This window comes from Eublepharis macularius, chromosome 5 (assembly GCF_028583425.1).
Source record: "Eublepharis macularius isolate TG4126 chromosome 5, MPM_Emac_v1.0, whole genome shotgun sequence".
Lineage (NCBI taxonomy): Eukaryota > Metazoa > Chordata > Lepidosauria > Squamata > Eublepharidae > Eublepharis > Eublepharis macularius.
In genome coordinates this window covers 163,101,910-163,122,230 of record NC_072794.1, presented here as the reverse complement: position 1 = coordinate 163,122,230, position 20,321 = coordinate 163,101,910, and the positions used below count along the sequence as shown (strand labels likewise).

The window sequence follows — 20,321 nt, the reverse complement described above, 5'->3', positions numbered from 1 at the left end:
TCTCACGCTCTTAACCACTACACCAAACTGGCTCTCTATTCTATTTAATGTGTATTTTAAAATGTTGCGATCCACTTGGAGCTGCCTGTGGGCAGAGTGGAACAGAAATCAAATAAATAAATAAGGTGCTACGGGGGACACTGAAACTACACCCTTTAGCTGCTGGAAGTCTTACTCTACTATTTCTGGCTTCCAAGATCTCAATAAAGTACATGTTCTTAGGAATGTATATTCTGCAATGAATATTACATTGTGTGGATTTTCTGCATTGCAATAAACTCACAAAACCCCTTGATAATGTGAATGAAAACGGAAAGCTGGGGAGAGGCTTTTACGCGCTGCTGGTATTCACTCCACAGCTCACGGAGAGACACATTCACACTGTGCATCAACCAAGAGTTATAATTACATCTACCCCTGGCACGAGGCCTGCGATTCAGGAAGGTTGACACTTGCTTGTTCCTCTGGCAGCAGCTCTTTCAAGGTGGGAACCACCTACCAGCCATTTGTCCCACCCCTATCCCAGCCTCCACCAACGGAAAGGTGAAAAGGGCAGACAGGTGGGCAGTCTTGTATGCATCACTGGCTACTCGCTGTCTTGAGCAAGCCCAGCTTAGCAGAGCTGCTCCTCTTCACCTGCAATGGGGCAACAGGGAGGAGGCGCCTCTGCTACCTGATCATAGATCCAGAAGAGTTAGCTGTGTTTGTAGTTGCAAAATAGTAAAGAGTTCAGTATCACCTTTAAGACTAACCAGCTTTATTGTAGCATAAGCATCTGATGAAGAGAGCTGTGGTTCTCAAAAGCTTATGCTACGATAAAGTTGGTTAGTCTTTAAGGTGATACTGGATTCTTTACTATTAGGGAAGAAGTAGATCCTATTGAGTTCAATGAGACTTCTAAGTATACATGCTTAGGACTGTGCAATTGATCATTTATTTTGGAGACCATAGTGTACGGCTTAAAGATGAAGAAAGGAAGCTAGAAGAGTGTTTGCATCCAAAAGTTATTTAATAAAACGTTAATTTAACAATAGATTGTTTTGGATAAGTTATTAACATTGAAAAAAGAAAACAGCCCAGAAAGTGGCTTAAATCATCAAACCTGAAGCTAGTTGCTCTGGATCCGCCCAAATTTATATTTTTAAACCCGAGACGTATGAAATCATTTGATGGAATTAAGAAGGGGAATAAAAGTATACATGAGACTAACTTAGAATGGAAACTTGTCATCCTCAAGTCGTTGTCTTCCCCCTCAGTCAAGATAACCCACTTTGGTACTCTAAACACATACAAATAAGACCCCACAATGCAAACGCCCCCCTCCCCCCGCATACATCAACTAGGAAAACATACACACACATAGAGCTGAGCTACAAGAGACAAATGCCACGAGGACGCTCACATGTAGGGAGTCGCAATGTTAGCAGGGAAGCCGAATTTTAAAAGAGATTGGAAAGCTTTGTCAATTTCCCCTCTCTACAGAGCCAGGGGAGAACCCTGCTCAGGTTTATTTCTTCCTTGCCTCTTAAAAGGGGAAGTGAAACTGACAAAACCTTCTGGAGGCAAAGAGGAAATGAACAAACCCTCTGAGCGGCCATCTCCCTGCCTCTGTAGAGAGGGGAGATTAACAAAGCCTTCCAATCTCTTTTAAAACTCGGCTTCCTGGCTAACATCCCTGGCTAACTTCACGTGCTCCTCCTCGTGGAATTTGTCTCTTGTAGCTTGGCTCACACACGCATACCCCACAGGCAGTGGACTGGAGTTATTCTGTGCTTGTGTAAATACACTGCCACCTGCCTTCAGAAGTCTTTTTTATCTGGGATTCCTCCCTTCGTCTGGCTTTGCTAGGGTGGAGACACTCTCTGTGGCTCTGACCACTTCACTGAGATCGGCCGCATCCTCAGCCTTTCCTTTCATCTCCCCCTCTTCCTGTCCTGAAGCACCTTCTTTGTCTTTTGTATCCATTATCGGAGCTAAACAGGACTGTGCTCCTTCGCCTTCTATCGTGGAGGTAGTTACACTCTCGTCAGGTTTATCTGGCACGCAATCACCAGAGGGTTCACCGGACTTAGCAGTACAAGTTTTGGAATCAACCAAAATATTCACATCGCCTGCAGTTTTAGTGCCATGCTGAGTTTCTACAGGAACACTGGTGCTTATTTTCACTTCCTCTGTCTTCTCAAAGCTGGGGACTTTGATACTTGGCACCTGGCTTTCGAAGGAAGTCGCTTCGGTGTCCGGCTCTTGGGCTGTTTTTGCCACACTGTCCTCAGATGCCATCTCATCGACTTTCCGTCTTTTAACCATGGCTCTGACCGAGTCAGCCTCCTTTAAATCCTGCCTGTCTCCACCGTTTCCTTCTGGTATCAATGGCTTAGAATTCTCCATCAGCTGAAGGCTACCTGGCCCTTCGTGATCAATCACCACCTCTTCTAGGTTAGAAGAGATCTTCTCGATGTCAATGGGAGATCTTGATAACCCGACTCCTTCTCCACTCAGCTTGTTAGCTTCCAACTTCCTCTTCTTGGATTCCTTGAGTGATTCGCCGTCCGCTCCGCTGCCGCTGCTTCCGCAATCGCCGGTGAGGTCCTTTCTGTCCAGTTCTGAACCTTCTTTCACATCCTCCCCTTCAGACTTGACATTGGCTGCCGGCCCAGAATTAGGTTCCTCCATCTTTCCTGGAGCCTTAGGTTCGCTTCCAAGCCCTGGCTGGGGTTCTGCAGCATCCCTGTCCGAGCCAGGCTTCGTCCTCACGTCATCGCTGGATCTACCGACAGCGTTCTCAACTATGGACGTCTCATGTGGCAAATGGGATTTCTGCTGTCCCAAACCCGCTCCTGCTCCATCTTTAGCAGGCTTTTGCTCTTCCTCCAAGGCCACGTTGTTATGAAGCTCTGGAGACGGAGGCTTAAATTCCAGGAGTTTCTTTCGGGGCCCCCAGACAAACTCGTGCTTTGGCGTGAAGTGCTGCCATGCAAAATATACTAGCTCCCGCCGCTTCCGTTTATCCCGGACGGTGAACACGAAGTAGTCCAAAGCGCTTCTTTTAACACGTGGGAGCATCTGATTCACTAGTGTCTCCGTCAGGAAGAACTTCACAAGCTGCACCTGATAACGTTCCAGCCCCATTTCTCCCAAGCATTTCAAGATACGAGTGATGCGCAGATTGTTATGGCTATACCTGCAATGAAAGAAAGAGGAGAAAAAAAGGGTATGATTGTCTTGACCACAGGACTAGGGAGACGGAAGCCAAGGGTCTTATGCATCTGAAGAAGTGAGCTGTGACTCATGAAAGCTCACGCTAGATTCATTGATTGCATGATTTGTATCATGCATCTGACGAAGAGAACTTGATTCTCGACAGCTTATGCTACAATAAAATTGGTTAGTCTTAAAGGTGCTACTGGACTCTTTCTGATTTTGCTAGATTCATTGTAGTCAGGCTCTAAGAGCCCCAAATTCTGGAGACACAGTAAGTTGTCTGTTGCAATGTCTTACAGGCAGTGCAGTGCCACCTTACCTGTGGGATGCCAATTGCACTTAAGCTGTACACAGCCACAGACAGCTCTGGCAAAAAGGTGTGCAAATCCAACATAGAGCCAATGAAAGAATGACACATGGCACAAAATCCCAGGGTTCACAGTGAATGCAAGTACACAAGAGAACACAGAAATTCCACTTCAGCTTTGAAAAATGCTTTACAGGTCTCATTGTGCTAATACGGGGGGGGGGGGGGTTCCCTCAACCTTTTTTAGCTTATGGGCACCTTTGGAATTTTGAGAGGTGGGGAGTGATACCCCAAAAAGGCATCCACATGGGGCAGAGCCAAACCCAATACCTCCCCTCCTCACTTTGGATAAGAATCACAGAAGGGGAAGAAAAAGAAAAGCCCAAGACAGCAGAGGAAAGAGAGAATGGGAAATAAAGAAGAGAAAGGAAAGACTGAAGGGGGAATAAAACCACAAACCAGGTTGCTTACTAGCCCCCCCCCCTGATCCTCCAGCCATGGAAAACCCTTTCCTATACATAGGATAGCCAAAGCACCTTCTTACAATGGCCCCACCCACTTTCTGAGAAGGTGAGCAAAGCCAGGGGAAGTGCCCCTGGGCGCCATGTTGGGGAACCATGCCCGTTCAGATCACACACAGAGGCCAAAAATCACTCATCCATGCTCACACGTATCCCTACAGCGGCAGAAACCAACCTCCCCCTGCACCCCAGCCCCATTCTTAAGCACTCAAGCGCACTGGCTTCTACCAAACATGTACCCACACAAAGCCACTCTTTGTCACACACGGGCCATGGGGAACCTGCAAACAGACCCGAAACCAAGTGCAAGTCACCGAAGCATCAAGCCATCGAGCAACACGTGCACAGGTATGACTCAGCACATACGGCAATCAGTCAAACAACTCACTGGTTGAGGTTCCAGAACCGTTCAAAGTAGTTGTCCGCTCTTCTCAACTCGCCCGTTTCTTCATTTGTCAGCTCAATTCCATAAAAACCCAGCATGAGCTTGTAAGCTCGGACGAACGTGTCCATGACATCCTTAGATTTCTTGAAAGCCTAAAATGCAACCAAAAATGTCAGATGGCCCATATCTGGAACACACTGATCAAAGCAGAGGAAGAAACTCTGGGAACAGAATGGAGAAAAACTTGCACGGGAACCTATTATGTTCGGGTTACTTCTGAGAGTATCCCATATCCACCACCCCGACTAAGAGGTTAGCTACCAAGAGCCTGCTTCAAATTCCATCTCCAAGACTGGTCACTGTGCAAGGCCTTCCCAGCAGTGGCCCAAGAACCACGGAACACCCTTCCCTGTGCAATCTGCCATACCCTTACTATTCAGTGTTTCTGGGTGGAGAAAAGCCTGAAAATGTTATTATTTACTATAGCCTTTTAATGAGTATGTTTTAGATCTGGACTGCCCCCCACAATAACTGCTGCAGTAACAACACTGAATAATGTTTTTATTGTTGTTTTATTATTATGGCACTGTCATTTTTATTGTTTTTGTTTATACTGTATTCCACTTTGGAATTGACTGAAAAGCAGCCTGCACATTTTAGTAAATTAATGGGTGAACAAACTAATACAGGAAGGATTAGCAGCAGCCATGTTACAGTCGGCAACGTCCAGCAGAGAGGAGGAAGACGAGGAAAGCCATCCCTGCAGAATGTCTACAGGAGGTAAAGGTCTTTAACGATCTTCTAGCTGCAAATCCATGATTAGGTGACTCTTAACTAGCATGATAAAATACCTAGGCAGATCATGAGGGAGGGCAGGAAGGATTACATCAGTGCTTAGTTCTTGTGGCCCTTTCTGACATGCCCAGGGAAACGCCGATCACCACTTTGGGGTCAGGAAGCAATTTTCTCCAGGCCAGTTTGGCTAAGGATCCTGACAGTGTTTTGCCATCTTCTGGGCATGGAGCAGGGGCCACGGGGAGTGTGTGTGGCAGGGGGGCAGAGGAAGTTGCGAATTTCCTGCACTGTGCAGTGGGTTGGACTAGATGACCCTGGAGATCCCTTCCAACTCTACGATTCTATGCCGATTGCAATGATTCCTGGAAATACTGCTGCCGCAGGAAGTGCCATTCCACAAAAAGCCCCCCCCCCCACACACACACTGTCTGTCAAGGTCAGCATTGTCTTCTCTGATGGGCAGAAGCTCTCCAGGGGATCAGGTAGAAGTCTTTTACCCAATCCTTTCAGCTGACGATAGCAAGAACTGGTTCCTCAGCCCACCCTTCCTCTCTCCAGGTTTCTTGGTCAGTTCTGGGATGCAGAGGGGAAACCAAGAAATCACACTCCAGTAAGATGCACAACGCCTGAGATGATCCCATATCCAAGAGACTTCTGGCTAAACCACTGAAGTCAAAAATTTTACCTGGATCTCTTTAAGCGTGAGAAGCTTTGCACGCCAGTTCATCCCCGGTTCACGTAAAGGAAACAGCCTGAAAGGCAGGAAAATGTTGCTGTCAAATTAATAAAGTGGGGTAGACAAAAAGGCACTGATCAATCACAGAATAAAATTAAAAGTCTGGGGGGGGGGAGCTGTCTTGGGACAGACACAATATCAAGACTGTTTAGATGAGTGCACACAGGGCTTTTTTTCTGGGAAAAGAGGTGGTGGAACTCAGTGGGTTGCCCTCAGAGAAAATGGTCACATGGCTGGTGGCCCCGCCCCCTAATCTCCAGACAGAGGGGAGTTTAGATTGCCCTCCGTGCCGAGGTCAATCTAAACTCCCCTCTGTCTTGAGATCAGGGGGCGGGGCCACCAGCCATGTGACCATTTTCAAGAGGTTCCGGAACTCCGTTCCCCCGCGTTCCCCCTGAAAAAAAGCCCTGAGTGCACAGCTCAACCTGTTCTTCCAGATCAGGATGTGCAGAAGCTGTTTGTAAGAGACACTTAAAAATACACTCTGTACCGACTGCCCAGGTTTGTACTGATTTGCTCAGCTTGTGTGGAAATCTTAGTTTTGGATAGACATATCCAAGAGCTCTCGTTTCCAGGGTGTTGTATGTATTGACATTTATACCCCTTCACATCCCAAGCTCTCAGGACAAGAATCTATGGATGGGAAAAGAATGGGAGGGCCAAGTTCGAATCATTTCCCAGTCGTAAGATTCACTGGGCCAGCTGTGCACTTAGCTTCACATGGTTGTCACAGGGATAAAATGGAGGAGAGGGGAACTACGTAAGTGGATCGGAGCTTCTTGGAGGAAGGCTAGGGTTTTACAAAATTATGGTCAAAATTCAAGTTTTCCTGATTTTAGGGGTGAGGGGCAGAGAACAGGGACCGGAGAAAGCCAAACTGAACACAGAACAGTTTGGCGTTGTGAGAACTGGGAAGGGGCCTTTACAGCAGCAGTCCGAAAACGACACTCAGACTTCCATTATAACTCTTAAGTCTTATCGAAGGGTGGTGGGATTTCTAGTGGCAGCCAGGAATGTAAACAGCCTTATACTTTTCATTACTGGCTGGGTCAGGCAGACATTGGGAGCAACGTAAGTGAAGCCTTGGCCTCTACACCCTGTTTGTTGGCCTTCCAGGGCAACTGTGGTTGCCACACGGGACACTGCACTAGACGGACCGCTTGTCTGATACAGCAGGGCTCATCTTATGCTACTGCCACACTTCTGAAGGATGCTCTAGCACAGACTTTAGCAACCCTCTGAAAGAAAGAGGGGAAAGGACGGAGAGGGTTTGTCCAAATATCGAGAGCAAAGAGCAGCCCCTTTTCACGTGCTGTTAAAATATGCAATGCATATTTTATGCACTGCATAAAATGATGCACTGACCATTGAATGTATGAATGGTTTTCTTCCATAACTGCATAATCATGTTGCCAAGTCTCAAGGAGGTCTTCTATATGGAGGCCTGGAAAACAAAATAAAACATTGGATCGGGAAGCTGGGAAAAAATTATACGTTCTTTCAGATGACTTCAGGAGAAGACAACTATCCACGGACAATGAACAGCCCAATATGGATCAAGATGGGTAGCCATGTTAGTCTATCTGTAGCAGTAGAAAAGAGCAAGAGTCCAGTAGCACCTATAAGACTCACAACATTTGTGGTAGGGTATGAGCTTTTGTGACTCACAACTCACTTCTTCACTGGTATCTGAAGAAGTGAGCTGTGGCTTACGAAAGCTCATACCCTCCCACAAATGTTGTGAGGTGCTACTGGACTCTTTCAGCACAGTGTGAACAGTGAAGTAGCTAGAGCGCCCAACTGTGATCTGAGAGTCCTGGGTTCAAATTCTCACTGAGCCATGAAACCTGCTGGGTGATCTTGTATCAGTTACTCTCTCAACGTAATCCACCTCATAGGGCTGTTGTAAGCGTGAAAGGAACGAAGGGAGAACAGCATAAGCTTCCCTGAGTTCCTGGGAGAACGATGCACTAGATAAAAATGTACTAGAAATGAGAGATAGGAGTGAAAACAGTGCTGGCCATTGAATGCTGGGAGGGAGCTCTGGGATATAACAAAATTGTGAGAAAAGTTGAATAAAGGAACACAAACGAAGCTGCCTTTTACCGAATCAGACTGCAGATCCATCAAGGTCAGTATTGTCTACTCAGACTGCCAGTGGCTCTCCGGGGTCTCAAGTGGAGATCTTTCACATCCCCTACCTGGTCCTTTTAACTGGAGATGCTGGGGATTGAACCTGGCACCTTCTGCATGCAAAACAGAAGCTCTTCCACTGAGCCACAGCCCTCCGCAAGTATCCAAAGCAATCTTTAGCTTATCATTTGTAGGGGCAGGAAGGGAAGAGGTGGCCAAGGAACTGGGAAGTGACTCAAGACTATTGGCCCATATAACTAGGTACATCAACACAAGCAACTGTTGAACTTTAGTCTTCTACCGCTCTCCAAGGACGCAACATTACCACTGAATGCCAAACAGAAAAATCAGAGCACGAAAACAGCTCTCCAGGCAAGACAAAATGTATATGATGATGCCCTATACATGCCATAGTATGGTGCATGTGCCATGAGACTGTGCAGTGTAGAGGTTTCTATGCATGTTGGATTGGGTAACTAGGAGACCCAGGTTCAAATCCCCACTCTGCCTCAGGAGCTTGCTGGGATACCTTGGGCCAGTCACACGGGCTCCGCTTAACCTACCACACAGGGTTGTTGTGTGGATAAAAATGGAGCAGAGGAGAATGACGTAAGCTGCTGTGGGTCTTTGCTGGAGGAAAAGGCAGGGCATAAGTGAAATAAACAAACATCCTATACCAGGGGTAGGCGTTGCCTCATAAGTAACAGTCCCTCTCCAAACCATTACCAGCACTTTCTTATCCTCTTCTTTAAAGCGACCAGAGCAGCTCTCTCTTTTTTTGCAGAGGAGAATCAGGCACATGCATGCTTACCTTGGCTCTGGACGGGAAAACAGCATTTCCCCCTATCTGTTACAGACCCTTTCCGCCTGCATCAAAGCTACTATTTTCCCCTTCCGGGAGAAAACACGAAGATAGCTGTATTTTTCCTCTGCAGAACAAGTTGCAATGGAGGAAAACGGCAAAGGAAAGATTTCCCCATCGGAGCTTTGCAGACCTGCTCTGAAATGCCGTTTTGTACAAGCTGCCATTTTATGACTAGCGTCTCCCAAAGCTCTGGAAACTACTTAAGAAACAAGGTCTGCCTCCCCTTGCCACACACAGACCTCAAAGCACATGTAGAATGAGACCCTTTTGATTGTGAGCCATCAACCAACTCCTTTCTGTTAGGCTGGGCGCCCATTTGCTTTGTGCCCCATTTTCACGGGCCTGGGGGAGAAATCCAAGATCCGGGACTGTATCCTCACAGCAGGGTGACCAATGTAAAACAGCTCTCCTGGGCTTGGTGTTAGAAGCCATTGCAACAAGGAGAAGGAATTGTCCTCAAGTAATAAATATCCGCCATGAGTCCCGAATGCCCCTCCAGATTTTAATTTTTTAAAATATATTTTAGCTTAATTTCCAAACATACATAAAATATACACTATAATCCTATAAACCTAAAATAAAAACTACATACATTTAAGTGGATCTTACTTAAATGTACTTTTACAGTGCAATCCTATAGAGAGTTACTCCAGTCTAAGCTCATTGACTTCAATGGGCTTAGACTGGAGTAACTCACCATAGGATTGCACTCTTAATCTTTCACTTCTATTTAAGATCCAGAGGAGTTAGCCGTGTTAGTCTGTATCTGATGAAGAGAGCTGTGGTTCTCGAAAGCTTATGCCGCAATAAAGCTGCTTGGTCTTAATGGTGCCACTAGACTTCTATTTAAATATCTTGTTCTATCTTTACCATCTATCTTCAAATCTGATAACATTTTTATCAACTAATAACATTTTATTATAAGCATGTATTACTTAACTCTTTCCTTCTATCACTCTTTTCGTCAACTTAATTTTGTTCTCAGCTATATAATTAAAAAAAGTCTCCCACTTATCTTGAAATTCTAAAGTCGGTCTATTACGTATAAAAGAAGTTAATTTTGTCATCATCATATACTCACTTAATGTATTCTTCCATTCCTTTAAGTCTGGACATTTCACTGCTTTCTATTTTGCTGCATTTTTTTACAATTTTACTTGGTAAAATATTGAATAGCATATTTTTTCAGATCCATTGGAATCTTTGAGTTTTAATATCTTTTACATTTCTTCATGTGCCTCTATCCAATATTTTGCTTCCTTGCATGTCCACCACAGGTGATAAAATGTTGCATCCGTGTTCTGACATTTCCAACACTTCTCATTATAGTATGCCCCTCTAGATTTGTAGATCAGGGTCATACTCTATTTCAGTACGAGCTTTTGTGAGTTTCTGCCATTCCCAAAAGCTCATTTTGACATAAAAGTTGTGACTCTTTAATGAGCCACTGGACTTAGGGGTTTTTAATGCTACAACAGACTAACACGGTTATCCCTTTGCAATCTACTCTTGAAGGCCTAGCTGCACAACGCACCGCTTTCGGGTTTGTCTCAGGTCTTGTCAAGTCAATTAGTGCTGGGAGTTCCATGTTGAAACTCTGTATCTCCAGCGCATGAGGGCTAAATTTAGATCAGGACTCTCTCCTCCTTTTCTCAGCTTCTCAATGGATTCCCGCTACTTGGAGACTGCAAAAGACATGCTGCCCGAAGCCAGCTTTGCTTTCATTATTACACTCATGTGATGTGAAGATACAACAAGCAAGGATTAATCCAGATACAGGCAAAGTTCAGAAGTACCAGAGGGAGATGGGATCTTCAGAAAAAGAAAATTAATCCTATTCACTGCAGAAACCGTGCCCTATGGATTTCCCACGCAGTTTAAAACGTTGCCTCCCACAGAAACAGATAAAGGAAAGAAACTTTCATGTTTTTTCGGACGGGGCTGTCACTTAGGCAGCTTTTGTGTGGGTTTATCTTCTGTCAGCCATTTCCCATCTGGCACGAAAGGCTTTTTAACGAAATGCAATTAACTCCTACAGCAAGGGCCAGTGGAAAACCGAATCCTGGAAGCAGCCATTTCCCCAGGAGAATAAAACCAAACCGAGGCACATACCGCGAGGCACAAAGGAGATCTCGTTTTTGTAAAAGCTCAAATTCCACATTTCGTCCTCTTTGATTTCAGTGTCTGTTTCTTCCAAATCCTGAGAGAGACAGAGAGAAGGAGCCATGAGCAAAGGTCTTTCCACACGGGATACACTACTTTTTCCAACAAACACTAAAGGAAGAAGCTACAGAACAGCCACCTACATCACTAGGGCCTTGCCAGCTCTAGTTGGTCGGCCTGCACTGAAGCTAAAATAAGTTCCTTGAGCTTATCTACAGAATCTTTATCCCTGCTATCTGAGTCTGAGGCCTTCTCAAAAATAAAATCCAGTCTTTTGGGATTAGAGTTGCAAACTCTCTACGGTTCTGCTAATAGAACTTGTTCTCCCCTAAACTTAGGGATTGTCCCTAATGTAAGTCTCCCAGCAGTATATGTTTACCAGCTCCTGGCTCCCAATTTACGTAGAGCCTTTTCTCTGGCCGGATTTAATGTTCTTCCTTCAGCCATTTTATCTGGCAGATTTCATGGGATTCCTTATTATAGCAGGTGTTGTCCTTGTTCGATGGGCTGTGTTGAAACTGTCTCCCATGTTCTTCTCCAGTGCTCTTTTTATCTGGCGCCACGCCGGGATCTTCTACATCCTATATTAGCCCAACTTTCAGAGTTTTCTGATGATTTTCAGTTCCTGCTTGACAACCCAGATGGGGAAATAACTGAAATAGTAGCAAAGTTTCTCTACAGTGCCATGGCTATACGCCCTGACAAGTAATAAATACTCTGTACTGGTTTTGCTGCAGTGTTGCCCTGTTCCTATCTGTAATTTTAATCTCATTTTGTATGGAGTCTCTGTATTTAAAAATTTATATTTTATATATGCCAATAAAGGCTTGCTTGACTGACTGACTTCACTGGGCTTCAATTGGTATAACAGGACCGATGAGGTGTGGGGGTGGGGTCCCCTACATGGATTGGTATCGGGTTTTGTGCTATTTAATTTGTTCAGAAGTGATTTGAAATTGGTGAAATAACCATATTCGAAGATAAAATCAAATTATTTAAGAGGGTGAAAACACTAGTCAAAAAAGCTATCGTAAGAATGGTTTTAATACTTAACATCTCGTTCTTATTTTGGAATATTCCCCTTCTTGTGAAGACTGATGCTTTAAATCAGTGGCAATGAACCATTTAAAATTTTTACGGCAAGGAAAACCTCCTAGAGTCACACTACATCCATTTTCAAAGAGAGAAAAGGAAAAAGACTAAAATATCGTGCGAAAAATAAAACAGACTTCAGACTACACAACTAGGAAAGGTACGGAAAGAATTTCTGCACGCACAACTTCCCTTATCTTTGCTTCAAAAGCAGCACATTCCAGAACACCGTTTTCTGACCGGCTATTAAAAATGGGGAAATATAGTGCTATTTTGAGTGCTGTGCGGAACCCCCATTACAATGCCGTTTGCAAATGAATGCAGGAAGAAAATCTTTTGACTGTGTAATAAGGTCATTGTCTCATGAGCAAAAATAGGAACAAGTGACACAACACCATACCAAGAGGAGTTAGCCGTGTTAGTCTGTAGTAGCAAAATGGAAAAGGATCCAGTAGCACCTTTAAGACTAACCAACTTTACTGTAGCATCAGCTTTCAAGAATCACAGTTCTCTTCTGACGAAGAGAACTGTGATTCTTGAAAGCTAATGCTACAGTTAAGTTGGTTAGTCTTAAAGGTGCTACTGGACTCTTTTCTATTTCAACACCGTACCAAGGTACCCCAAAATCAATTCGCTCCAGACCGCTACCCAAATCACCCCAATTCAAGGGGAGGTGACTCCCTTCCTCACCTCCATTCGGTACATCGTACTTGAAAGCGACACACTCGTTTTTAAAAAAATCTTATTACTACTTCCCATCTTTCTTTTGCTTAGTTTGAAGGCTGTAAGCTTTCACAGAAACAGAGATTGGAAGGGACCTCCAGAGTCATCTAGTTCAAGCAAGAAATCTGCCTGACTCTGCCACGTAATGCGTCCTTGTCTAGAGGGATGGGAATTCCAACCACCTCATCTTCCACCACTGGTCTCCGAAGCCGGTCAGAGAGAGTAACAGACAGCCGCAAACCCTTACCGGGTAATGATGCCTATATCTCTGCATATCTTTAGCAGCTATCCAGTTCCGTCTGCTTGTGCTCTATGGGGAAAGAGGAAATCAAAAGTCAGGTTGGGGGAGAGCTGGAATCGCTTAAAACTGAACTTTCCAAGAGGGCGAGACAGTCCTCTTCCATGTTTTTGGCTAAGAAAGAGTCACAGGCTGATTCCGCACACGTTGGATAATGCACTTCGAATCCTCTTTAGAGATCATTTGGAACTGAATTTTTCAAGTGTGAAACAAAAAACCCACTTCCAAACGATAGCTAAAGTGCATTGAAAGTGCATTATTCGACGTGTGCAGAATCAGCAACAATGCAATGGACTTCTAAGTTAACAGACTTAAAAGTGTGTAACTCTGCTTAGAGTTGCACTGTTAACAGAATGACTTTTGATAACAAAACTTGGCCTTCATAGGGTTGGACTGAATGGATCCCTTTGACCGAGTAGGCTGTAACGGCTGCCTTCTGCTACGTCTTCCTCCAACCTCAAAAGACATCCTCCAGAGAAGAAAGACATAGCAGAAAGGACAAATTGGATTCAACTTGTCAGAAGTTGCTGAATTCAACCCATAGTTATACATTTTTAGCAAACCAAAGTAATTGGTTTGCTTGACACTGTATCCCTTTCTATGGTTTTGAGGTCTGAATTAGGAAAAAAAGAAAAGGAAATCAAAAACCAAACTGACTTATTACATTATCACTTTATACAGTTATATGCCACCTTTCCAAGCGCTCAAAGCATCTTACAAAACAGAAGGCATTTAAATATGAAAGAGCATGAAACATAAATAATAAAAACTCATCTCATCTTTCTTTATTACAGTCAGCGACCAGAGAGGAATGAGATAAAAGCGACCAGAATAAAGCATATATAAAATACAGCAAGAGCGTAACAAGTCTATATGTGGGTACATAATTTCATAACAAACACTAATTTGCAAAATTAAAAGAAGTCCATCAGGACCAATCGAAAACTAAAACATACTAGTGCAATGCTACTAAAAGGCCAGAATATGCCAACTAACATCTAACAATTTAAATCAGGACTTACTATAAGGGGAGATAAGGGTTTGCACAACTTCAGACAAAGTTTTTATCCTATTCTTCAAAGTTTTTATCCTATTCTTCTGCCAAGGAGGCCAAAGGTGGCATTCGCGAGTCTCCCCTCCTATTTTACAAAAACTCTGCCAAGTAAGCTAGGCTGAAAATGAGAGTGACCGGTACAAGGTCACCCTCCCCCCGCACTTTTTTGTACTGAACATCACACCTAGTGATTTTCTAAAGAACTCAAAAACTTATACACAATTTTGTGATATTTCCTGGGTCAACCTTAATAAAAAAGTGTACCCTCTCTCAAGCTTCTGGGATTTGTCTGTGGATCTGAGAGGATACTTGCAACCAATATCTTATATTGCGAGCTGCCTGTGTGAGAAAAGAATGTTTGCTCTTCATATCACATCTCGAACGCTTTCATCACTGGTTCCAGTTTTAGTTACAGGCGTGTTTACTTTCTGAGCTCTTTCAAAAGAAGAGTTCCTTCCAGATAACACGGAGAGGACAGACTGCTTCCAAGTCCTGACGATACAAACTTTATTTTTATTGACAATGCTTTTAGTATTGCTATCCTAACTCTATTTTGCGGCCTTTTCCTAGCTGGTAATTTCTTACTTTACTTCAAAAAACGTTATGCTGCTTCTCCAAGATCCTGCCTAAGGCAGCTTACAAAAGAAAAATAACAAAAACAGAACATTACACCATATTAAGAGACATGCATGTGGGTATGCAAGATACTGTTTCATGTCTTAACCTTGGGGTTTTTATAATGATCTGAGTAAGATTAAGCTACTCTTAAATTTAATAAACCTATCACAATAAAGAGTTTTATAGGCTATATGTGCTCTTAAAACACTAAAGTAAGTTTAGACACAATAAAGAGTACTAATGGGGAAACCTGGGTTCGAATTCCTACTCCGCCCTGATCTACTGCTTTGCGAAATGGCATTGAGCAATTGCAAAGCAGAGATCTGAACTGGACTGAGGTCTGCAGCTTGGTCTCTTCACGCAGCCACTTCACTCAGGGACAACCTGACCCAAAGCGAATTAAGAGATTTTGTTAAATGCACTTCAGCTGTGCTGTTGTAATTACTCAGGTGAACTCCACTTATAAGGTCTCTCATTTTCCCAAAAAAGCATTTAATTGAATTTCTGCACAGGTCAAGACTGACCCTTCAGCTCTGGAGAAAGGGAAACAAACTACCCTACTTGCTTGCGGTCATACCAATTCACATCAAACCGAACATTGTGGAAGAGCAATCATTTAGATAAACCTTCTGCTTCCAGGAAGTATCACAGCCCTTTCCCCCCTTTAAATTCTTACCTTGTACCTTCCAAAGCTCATTGGAGAACGATTTGGCCTTCGTCCTTCCTGAAGAGAAAAATACTCATTTTAAAACAAAGCTTTTGACCAAATTCGATCCCTGCACAATCTTATGTACCTTTCCCGCCTCTCTCTCTGAAAATTTCAAAAACAGAGACATATAATAAACAGCAGCCTCTGCCAATTTACACCAAGCACCCCCTTGATCCTCTGCCCTATAGCGGACAGCTAATAGCAGGTCAGGGAATTATTTCTCTTGGGGCTTGCAAAATGCAAACGGCACGCCTCTACTCCCAGAGAGAGGAAGGAAGGACCAAGTGGAACCAGAGTAAAAACCAGGTAGCTCCTATTCAGAAGTACGACTGCGTCTCCCACTCTCCAGAGTCAGAGCCCTGCTTTGCCATGGGAATAGCCATGTAAGATTCCTCTGCGCTCCATTACTTCTCAAAGAATCCCTCATTGGAAAACTGGCACCAGATATTATACCCAACCCCAATGATGCATTCAATGCATTCATTTATTTATACCCTGCTTAGAAAATCATTCTCCCGTCCTCCATTTCCCCACAACGACCCTGTGAGGTAGGACAAGCGGAAAGTATAATTGGCCCAAGGTCACCCTGTGAGCTTCCAAAGCAGAAGCGGAGATTAGATGTCAGATCTTTCTGGATCCTAGCCTGATATTCTATCCACTGTGCTATGCTGGTGGATAGAATAGCTGGTGGGCCCCACTACAGAAAGGAAACTCCATGTTTCTCCTCCTTCAAACTCGACGACTGCCAGGGAACACTTGTGTTTGGCAGGTGATTTGGGTGCTTGTATATATCCAGCCTCAGAACAGGGCTGTGTCCAGGGAGGCACTAGATCTTCTACCCCCATTCCCTAGGGCAACAGGAAATCTACAGGGCGTTACCTTCCAGGTTGCAGCACCCATTCATATTCTCCCCCATCCAGCCCTGCTCTTTTCCTAAAAACTACTGTCCCATCACAAAACTCAGAAGCATTGCATGCAGCACCAATAGGGCAGACCTGCATTTTCCTGCTTTGGGGGAACAAGACCCAATTGCCACACCTATTAGCTGCATGGAGAAAGAAAACGGTTGGTTGGTTGATCTGGATGATGGCCGTGCGAACCCAAAAAGCCACATTGTGGGCATCCTGCAAGAATGGGGCACCTGCCGCCTCCATCATCATCTTATTACAAATAGGGGCTTCATATGGCGTCATGGTATCTACACCTACTACACTCAGCTCTCACTACACAGGCATTTTTTAAATACTACAAACAAAGCCGTCCCATCATGATGTCTTAGAGCACATGTGCTAAGACCACATACATGCAAACAGCTGAGCTAGATTTTTTTTCTGCAGCTCTGCAGGTAATTCAGGCCACCGCCCAAGGAAAGAATCTGAGCAAGATGTTAAAATTCCATTTGCATGACAACCGTACATTTATCTGATTCTCCTCTCCCCAAATAAATATAATTCATAGACGACACTGATATTGCAAAGCAGGCACTGAGTCTTAAATTCATGCTTGCGTATTAAAAGTTCTTTTTGGGTTTGTCCACAGAAGAACATATTAATGGTAGCACAGCGAGTGCAGAAGCTATGTAGTTATTGGATTGGAACTCGGGGTCTAAATCTCCACTCATTCATGAGGTTATATTTCAAGGTGATGTATTTTTAAGTAATTGTATTGTTTGCCACCTGGAAGTGCAGAGATGCAAGATCTAAATTTCCATATACATAAAATGTATGCTATTTGAATTAAAGTGGGACAGACAGAATACTGGGAGAGAATCAGAAGGGAACAGTTTCAGGTGAGTAACAGTTTTGGCCTCCCATAGAACAATAAAATTTAAGTCCAGGATTTCTTTTTCGACTGAAGTCCGGTGACATTTTCAATATTTACTCCAGCAAACTTCCGTGACTCAGAGCTCATTGATTCACGAAAGCTCATGCTTGAAAAAACACCGGTCTTTAAAAAGCCCCCGGACTTCTGTTTTATTTTGCTACAATAGACTAACACCCCTCTGGAATTTCTATTTTACTGCCTCCTTAATACAGGGGCTGAGCACAGCAACAAAACTGCTTCCAGGGTTTTGCTCCTCCACTTCCATGCATTTTTCTCCGACGAGGCAAGTCGAACCCGTCAGAGGCCGAAAATAATTCTACAGCACCAACCACAAACCTGGAATTCACTTCGCCCGGCACTGCTGACAAAGAAGAGACCTACTCAGGTTGCAGTCCGGTACAGTTCTGCGGCCTTTATACAGAAAGTATCCTCCAATTTCAGTTTCACTTCTCATAGAGTTACAAAGCAAAATGAAAGCCAGTTATAAGTTTCTATTTCTTTTCAGTAGGACTATGATATTCTTGTGGGCTTTCCGCCCACTCGCTTTCCTTGACAGCCAACGCTGAAGGTGGACGAATCATATGAAACAGATTTATCATCAGCTAGGGTTGCCAGCCTCCAGGTAGTGGCTGGAGATCTCCCGGAATTACAACTGGTCTCCAGGCCACAGAGATCAGTTCACCTGGAGAAAATGGCTGCTTTGGGGGGGCGGGGGGGACTCTATGGAATTATGCCATGCCAAGGTCCTTTCCCTCCCCAAACCCCACTTTCTCTAGGTTTCACCGCCCAGATCTCCAGGAATTTCCCAACTTGGAGCTGAGAACTTTATCATCAGCCAGAAAAAAATACAAGGGGGAGGAGATAATCCCAGAGAAGAAATACTTCTTGACTAAGACTGATGAATAGAATCAAAACAGGATATCCAAATCACTAATAAGCAGGCAACGGCAAATGGGGCAGGAAATCTTGGCATTTATTACAGTCTTTGCTTTTCACTACTCTACAGCATACCCTAAATGACTTCCCTCTCCTGGGAGTGGCTCACAAGGGGATCCATCTCTGGACATCTTCCCATACTAATGCCAGCTACCAAGGCCTCTCAGGGGCTGCTGCGGGGTGTTTTTAAACTATTCATTTATATTATTTATAGACTGCCTTTCTCACGGAGACTCAAGGTCGATTATATAATGCAAGTCTGTACAATCAATAACGTGGAACTTTGATCCTGGGGAGCTAAACTTCTACATGTCGGTACTTAAAAATGCAATTCACACCTGTAGTTTGAAATGGAAGGTTGCAAAGGGCGGACCTTGAGAAACCCAGCTGCAGACACCAGCTTGGCCACTGCCTCATTGGGAGGGCCTTCGCCACTGCCGTCCCACAACTCAAATTCCCTCAACTGCCGAACGGGAGTGGCCACCCACTGACAGGCGCAGTGTGGCATAAGGATGCTGAAGGAGCAGATTAACCCACCTTTGTACACAGTAACCTCTAGCAACTATCCAGAGAGGTCTGGTTACTTTTTTAATTGGATTGTGTTTTAAACTGGCATCTCTTTGTAACATCTCCTGCGTTGGCTGCTCACAACCGGGAGTGTAAGTACATCTGCCAAGTGGCTGAAATTTGTACACCTGATGAAGTGATCTCTGACTTAGGAACCTTTACGCTCTAATCAATCTTGATAGCTTTCAGTGTACCACTGGACTCCTGTTCTACTTTTCCTTCCCCAATCACTACAAAATATTATTTATTTTGGTGGAAGGAATCCACGCTGGTCTGTGAACGAACACTCTCCTGCCATCTCCCATCAATGCCACAAGCTTGACAGACACTCTTTACATATAAAATAATAATGTTTTTTTAAAAAACCCTGCTGCTATGCAAGAAGGCTTTGTGGTGCTTGCACTGTTGGGGGGGGGCACCACTTGAATATATTTGTAGTTTTGCAGAATGCGTTTCTTTTTTGAAATCTGGGGACATTTGGGAATTATCTTCCTTTCTGCACCCGCCCCCCCATCAGAGCCAAAGATGACACTTTAGCCCAACCACATCGGGAAGGGGAGGAAGCTCACAGCAGCGGGAATAGATTCTACGAGGGTTGCCAACCTCCAGGTGGGGCCTGGAGATCTGGAATTGCAACTTATCTCCAAACTGCAGAGATCAGTTCCCCTGGAGGCAACAACTGCTTTGGAGGGTGGGCCCTATGGCATTATACCCCGCTGAGGTCTCTCCCCTACCCCAAACCCACCTTCCCTAGGCGCTTGCCACAAACCTCCAGGAATTTTCCAGCCAGGAGCTGGCACCCTTAACCTGAAGCAGAATAAAGGAGCATGCCAGATCCTTCTCTCTCTCGATCCCATGCCACATTCTCCCCCCAACCGAGTCCTCTCACCTGGCCACCCAAGGCCCTCCGAGGCGACCGGGGCTTCTCTGCCTTTCCAGGCTTTGGGGCGTCTGAAGCCGCCTCCGATTCCTCCTTCTCCTTCCTCTCCTCCTCCAGGCGCCCTTCCCCTCTCCCTTCCTCTTCCTCCTCCCCTCCTTCGTCTTCCCAGGTGGAATCGTACTCCCAGGGGCCTTCCTCCTCGTCCTCCTCACTCCCTGGCTCTTCCTCCAGCCCCTTGAACCGCGCCGCCATCCTCATCATCGCCGCCGCGAAGAAAGGAAACCGAAAGAAAAGCCACCCGGCAGCCCTGGCGGCGGCGGCGGCGGCAGCGGGGGCGGTACAAAGCGAAAGCCACGTGGGGAGGGGGAAGTCCGAGGGCGCCGCCCCCCCCGGGGCTCTCTCATTGGCCGGGGGCCTCCCTTCCGAACGTTGGTGAGCGGCTCCGCGTTCCGTTTTCGAACGCTGGGAAGGGCCGGCGGGAGGACGTGATTGGCTGGGCCGGGCGGCCGGTGCT

The 20,321-nt window shown here is 45.0% G+C and overlaps 1 protein-coding gene across 1 annotated transcript; it reads right to left on the bottom strand.

Annotated features, from left to right (window-relative positions):
- Positions 1–998: 998 nt before the first annotated feature.
- Positions 999–20,071, bottom strand: OGFR (opioid growth factor receptor). The gene is made up of 8 exons (XM_054982031.1): positions 19,817–20,071; positions 15,568–15,615; positions 13,169–13,231; positions 11,056–11,143; positions 7,311–7,389; positions 5,895–5,961; positions 4,418–4,566; positions 999–3,181 (listed from the first exon to the last, which is right to left on the bottom strand). Exons 1-8 carry the CDS (start codon positions 20,066–20,068, stop codon positions 1,813–1,815), a joined length of 2,115 nt encoding a protein of 704 aa, XP_054838006.1. The 5' UTR covers positions 20,069–20,071; the 3' UTR covers positions 999–1,812.
- Positions 20,072–20,321: the final 250 nt, after the last annotated feature.